The following is a 6,520-nucleotide window of genomic DNA, read 5'->3' as shown; positions in this document are numbered from 1 at the left end:
TTACAATTTTTCTGGAATTGAATTTGTTACTGAATTATAGAAACAAAATTTTAACTCTTCATTGTTTATAAGGCTTACTGCCATGATACTGCCAGTAGGAGGTTGGGTTGATTCTTAACGGTGCAGTAATGTTGGGGAAAACACATACACGGATTATAATTGGTTAGACCAAGTTGAAATCCTTTTTGGCCTGTAGGTCATAATTTAAAATGTTTTCATACACACATTCCACACTAATACGCATGTGCAAAACCCTCATACTCATAAAAAATTAAAGGCCTTGTAAAAAAAAGTAACCCTTTAATTTGTTGATGTACACATTTGTTCTGCAGCAAGTATGTGACATCCAGAGGGTGCTTTGCAGTCAGTTCTCTACTTGTACATCAGTGAGGGTCACAGGCTTGCAGTTTCTTGATTTATTCATTTGTACTTGTTGCTTTTTGACTTTCATATCTATATGCAAATGTCACCTCATTAATATTTATTTTCATCACTCCAAATATAGCTTACTCATGGCCACTCATTCTATGCCTCATCTTTTTTTAGAGTAGTAAAGTGGAAAAGACAGGTAATTTGTTTTAGCAAACTGCTTGGTGTGTTGCAGCTTTGCATTAATTTGAATAAAATCTAATTAATAACTTGTTTCTACGTGGAAACAACAAAGAATCTGGGAAAAGAATCCTTTTTTCTTTCCCTTTCCTGTGCCATTCTTTCACTCGTTTGAGACAGGGTCTGACCATGCCTGGTCCTTGCTGTGTAAAACGGGCTGGCCTGCAATACACTGGTCTTAATTCTGGGTCTGAAGGCATGCCTAATGTGTGCCTTCTTAGAACTAGCCCTTTCAGTAGGTTGAATGTCAGTGTGAGTACTTCTAGCATCTTCTAAGTTGGCTATACTTGTCATTTTACATAGGCACCGAAGACTGCTAAGCTGAAAGCCTCTAATGTTTCAGATATGAAATCACTTTACCTATGAGTATGATTCCATATTTCAGATAGTGAAATAACTGTAAGAAAACTTAATTATTAAGGTCGTTTATACTGAAAAATGACATATATACATTGTTTGGCTATATCACTCTTGTGAATTATGGGATGTACTTTTGCTAGGTGTTGGCCTTTTCAGATTATCTGTATGGGAGAATTGTATGCTCGTCTTTGAAAGGTTTAGAATTACTATTCGGGAAATGACCCTCTAGCCCAACCTTATAGGTGGGTAAGGGAGGAATAGGGACTTTGTTATAATTTCCTATTACCATGCAAATTTATTCAAATAACTGAACTTTAAGAATAGGGTGCAGAAGCTAGGCAGTGGTGGCACATGTCTTTAATCCCAGCATTCAGGAGGCAGAGGCAGGTGGATCTCTGAGTTTGAGGACAGTCAGGGCTACACAGAAACTGTCTTGAAAAACAAACGGAAAGAAAGAAAGAATAGAGTGCAGAACATTTCGTATAGTTCAGGAAGCATGTGGGAGAAGGAATGGTAATGAATTCTTTGTTTATGTATATGTAAACTTTTCTTTTAACAGTGGTTGGCACTTACCATGGATCCCAGGACCAGCCTCATCAAGTGCCTGGTAACCACCAGCAACCCCCACAGCAGAACACTGGCTTTCCACGTAGCAGTCAGCCTTATTACAACAGTCGTGGGGTATCTCGAGGAGGGTCTCGTGGTGCCAGAGGCTTGATGAATGGATACAGGGGCCCTGCCAATGGATTTAGAGGTAAGCAAATAATAAGGCAACTTCTGAGGAAGTTTTGCAGTTTCAAGTCTTTCCTGACTTGTAAAATGAGAAGTATTTTGGGAAAGAATTACTTTTGCATTAATATATATATATATATATATATATATATATATTTAAACATTTGAAGTGTGTGCTGGATGCATGTCTCCCAAGACTGAGATGCTTCTGTCTGTATCCTGAGTTCTGGGATCAAAGGCCTGGGCCACCTTATTGCCTGACCTTTTTTTTTTTTTTTTTTTTTGGTTTTTCGAGACAGGGTTTCTCTGTGTAGCCCTGGCTGTCCTGGCACTCACTTTGTAGACCAGGCTGGCCTCGAACTCAGAAATCCGCCTGCCTCTGCCTCCCGAGTGCTGGGATTAAAGGCGTGCGCCACCACGCCCGGCGCCTGACTTATTTTAACAGTTTTTTAAATGACAAAACTGGGAGAGAAAAGTCTGAGTTGCCATACATGGATTGGTTTGTCTGAGTTAAGAGTTTGTTTTAAGATTTTTTTGTGTGTACACCCCTGAGCTCCGAGGTGGACAGGAAGTGTCATCCTCTAAGACAGATGGTGCTGATGAACAGGTTGGATCAAGGCAGGGAATTAACAGTAGTTTGAATTACTAGTGTGGCTGGTTTTTTACTCTTCCCTTTATTTTCTCATTCTAAATTCTAGGAGGATATGATGGTTACCGCCCTTCATTCTCGAACACTCCAAACAGTGGTTATACACAGTCTCAGTTCAGTGCTCCCCGGGACTACTCTGGGTACCAGCGGGTACGTAAATAGAGGTTAACTAATTCATTTGGGGTTAATTTTGTGGTGTCCAACATGCATTGTTATAAAATATGACTTTGACTTTTTGTTTGTTTGCTTGTTTTTGTTGTTAAACATTTATTATAGACAGCCACTTAATGTAGTTTGCTTAAAGTGACCTTCAAAATGGAACTGTGTTGTATATATTCTTAAGCTTAAGGGAAGCTCAGTAAGAATAATTTAGCTGTAATACTGGTGTCTAGGAGTTACCTATTCTGCTAGTGCTAAGCTGTCAGACTAGTTAACCAAAACTACCTTTCCTTTCACAACTAACTAGCTTGTCTTTCAGGATGGATATCAGCAGAATTTCAAGCGAGGCTCTGGGCAGAGTGGACCACGGGGAGCCCCACGAGGTAATATTTTGTGGTGGTGATCCTAGCTCCTATGTGGAGCTTCTGTTCTGGCCTTGGAAGAACTGTTCATAGTCCGCATGTAGGTTACATGTTAGGAATACATTTATCTTTTCCAGACTTGTTGCTAAAGATTAAATGAAATGCTCTGTTTCTAAAATTTCATCTTGAATCCAAATTTTAATTTTTGAATGACTTTCCCTGCTGTTGTCTTCAAAATCAGAACATTTTCTCTGCCTCAGAAAAGTGTTTTTCCAACTGGAAATTTATTTTTCAGGTCTTAAAACCTGCTAAATGTTTTTAGGAAGTACCTACTGAAACTTTTTGTAAGACATTTTTGGAATGAGCTTGAACATTTATATAAATTTATTACCCCCTCTTTAATTTTTGAAACATGCATATTATATTTTAGGCTGAGAAGCCCTTCAAATGGCCAGATAAGCCACAGTTACAGCTAGAGAACCATTTAGAATTGACATAACTACTTGAAACTTGAACACTTTTAGGACCAGTGTTAGTGTTCTAAATACCAACATATTTCTGATGTTTAAACAGATCTCCCAAATTCTTAGCACCTTGATGTCATTAAAATTTAGAATGACAAGCTTAAGAGGCTTTAGTTTCATTTGTTTTTCAAGTAATGAAAAATAATTTCTTACATGGGCAGATATAGTTAATTTGTTGAACAATTACAGGTAGCATTTCATGTAATCTAACGTTCTAAATGGTTCTCTTCTTGAAGGAGGTTAAAGAATTAGGTTTCTTATAGTTTTTGGCTGGCCATGACATGTATAAAATGTATATTAAGGAGGAATTATAAAGTACTTTAATTTGAATGCTAGTGGCAATTGATGATTAAGAAAGTACTTTAAAACAAAAGGTTAATGGGTCATCTGGGAAAACACTGAAGTATCAAAGGTATTTGCATGTGAACGTGGGTTATGTTCTTCTACCCCACCTTGTAGCATATTCTATGAGAGTTGAGTTAAATGATAGCTAAAATATCTGTTCTAACAGCATGTAAAAAGTTATTTTAACTGTTACAAGTCATTATACAATTTTGAATGTTATGTAGTTTCTTTTTAACAGTTTAGGTAAAAAGGTCTGTTTTCATTCTGGTGCTTTTTATTAATTTTGATAGTATGATGTCACTTCCTATTGAAATGTAAGCTAGCGTGTACATTAGAATGTGAGCTCCATGAGAGCAGGTACCTTGTTTGTCTTCACTGCTGTATCTATTCCCAATGCCTCATGACAGTGCCTGGCACATAGTAGGCACTCAATAAATACTTGTTGAATGAATGAATGAATGAGTACTGGTGGAATACTCCATTAGCTCTACTCTTCTTTTAGCCTAGAGAACATGAGCAAATTTGCACATGACAACTCCAAGGACAGGTGAAACTTGAACACTGAAGAATTGGCCTCTTAAGCCTAATAATGTGCTGACAAGCTGCCCACATGCTTCTTGACTTCAGATGAAAGTCTGCTTGAAGGCAAAACAAATAATACTTGAAAGAAAAATCAAATGCCATTTTTGTCTTCTAGGTCGTGGAGGGCCCCCAAGACCCAACAGAGGGATGCCGCAAATGAACACTCAGCAAGTGAATTAATGTGATACACAGGATTATGTTTAATCGCCAAAAACACACTGGCCAGTGTACCATAATATGTTACCAGAAGAGTTATTATCTATTTGTTCTCCCTTCAGGAAACTTATTGTAAAGGGACTGTTTTCATCCCATAAAGACAGGACTGCAATTGTCAGCTTTACATTACCTGGATATGGAAGGAAACTATTTTTATTCTGCATGTTCTGTCCTAAGCGTCATCTTGAGCCTTGCACACAATACAATACTCAGATTCCTCACCCTTGCTTAGGAGTAAAACATTATATACTTATGGGGTGATAATATCTCCATAGTTAGTTGAAGTGGCTTGGAAAAAAAAATGCAAGACTGACTTTTTGACCTTGGATAAAATCTACAATCAGCCCTAGAATTATTCAGTGGTAATTGACAAAGTTAAAGCATTTTCTTTGAAAGGAAGATGGAAGGAGTGGAGTGTGGTTTAGCAAAACTGCATTTCATAGCTTTTCCCATTAAATTGGAGCAACGACAGATTAATAGCATACCAAATTATGCATGGGTCCTTACTCACACAACTGAGGCTGGCTACCAGCCTTGACATAGCACTCACTAGTCTTCTGGCCAAACGACTGTGATTAAAACACACGTAAATTGCTCTTTAGTAGTGGATACTGTGTAAGACAAAGCCAAATTGCAAATCAGGCTTTGATTGGCTCTTCTGGAAAATCTGCATCAAATATGGGGGATAATCTGGATGGGCTGCTGCTGTGCTCAATGTGAACTATTTAGATACCTTTGGAACACTTTAACAGTTTCTCTGAACAATGACTTACATGGGGATTGGTCCTGTTTGTCATTCCTCACCATAATTGCATTGTCATCACTAATCCTTGGATCTTGCTGTATTGTTACTCAAATTGGTAATAGGTACTGATGGAAATCGCTAATGGATGGATAATCATAACACTTTTGGTCACATGTTTTCTCCTGCAGCCTGAAAGTTCTTAAAGAAAAATATCAAATGCCTGCTGCTACCACCCTTTTAAATTGCTATCTTTAGAAAAGCACCAGTATGTGTTTTAGATTCATTTCCCTGTTTTAGGGAAATGACAGGCAGTAGTTTCAGTTCTGATGGTATAAGCAAAACAAATAAAACCTGTTTCTAAAAGTTGTATCTTGAAACACTGGTGTTCAACAGCTAGCAGCTAAAGTAATTCAACCCATGCATTGCTAGTGTCACAGACTTTGGTTATGTCTTAGTAGCGGTTTCTGAAGTATTTTCATTTATCTTTTGTCTAATTTAACCCTGATTGAATTCTCTCCTTTTCTCAAGGAGACACTTATGTTCAAAGTGTTGATTCTTTGCCCTAGTTGCATAGAGAGTATACAGTTTGGAGATGGAAAGGTTAGCAGTGACTTAGCCATATGTTCTGTGTTGGAATTTGTGCTAGCAGTTTGAGCACTAGCTCTGCGTGCCTATGAACTGAATGCTGCTTGTCCCATTCCATTTTATGTCATGGAGAAATAATTCCACTTGGTAACACAAAGGCTAAGTTAATGTTATTTTCTGTACAGAAATTAAATTTTACTTTTAGCCTTTTGTAAACTTTTTTTTTTTCCAAGCCAGTAATCAGCTACTCAAAACAACAATTATCCTCAGATATTCATCATTAGACAACTGGAGTTTTTGCTGGTTTTGTAGCCTACTAAAACTGCTGAGGCTGTTGAACATTCCACATTCAAAAGTTTTGTAGGGTGGTGGATAATGGGGAAGCTTCAATGTTTATTTTAAAATAAATAAAATAAGTTCTTGACTTTTCTCATGTGTGGTTATGGTACATCATATTGGAAGGGTTATCTGTTTACTTTTGCCAAGACTATTTTGCCAGCACCTACACTTGTGTGCTTTAAAAGACAACTGCCTGGGATGTACCACAACCATATGTTAATTGTATTTGATTGGGATGGATAAAATGTTTGTGGTTTATTGGATAATCCCTAGATGGTGTGTTATGTGTGTAAAATATAATTTTATGATATTA

At 37.4% G+C, this 6,520-nt stretch overlaps 1 protein-coding gene across 2 annotated transcripts in view; it reads left to right on the top strand.

Moving 5' to 3' along the window:
- The window catches only part of Caprin1 (cell cycle associated protein 1), a 31,458-nt gene extending 25,161 nt beyond the window's left edge, over nt 1-6,297 (top strand). For both annotated transcript variants that reach the window (XM_021156477.1, XM_021156478.2), the window contains 4 exons: nt 1,529-1,723; nt 2,400-2,500; nt 2,829-2,892; nt 4,438-6,297. In XM_021156477.1, coding sequence (XP_021012136.1) covers nt 1,529-1,723; nt 2,400-2,500; nt 2,829-2,892; nt 4,438-4,502 — 425 coding nt within the window. In that variant the 3' untranslated portion in view covers nt 4,503-6,297. The remainder of the gene's footprint in view (nt 1-1,528; nt 1,724-2,399; nt 2,501-2,828; nt 2,893-4,437) is intronic.
- Nucleotides 6,298-6,520: the final 223 nt, after the last annotated feature.

Source organism: Mus caroli, chromosome 2, assembly GCF_900094665.2.
Source record: "Mus caroli chromosome 2, CAROLI_EIJ_v1.1, whole genome shotgun sequence".
Lineage (NCBI taxonomy): Eukaryota > Metazoa > Chordata > Mammalia > Rodentia > Muridae > Mus > Mus caroli.
Note: the sequence above shows the minus strand (reverse complement) of the source record. Positions and strands in the feature narration are given on the sequence as shown.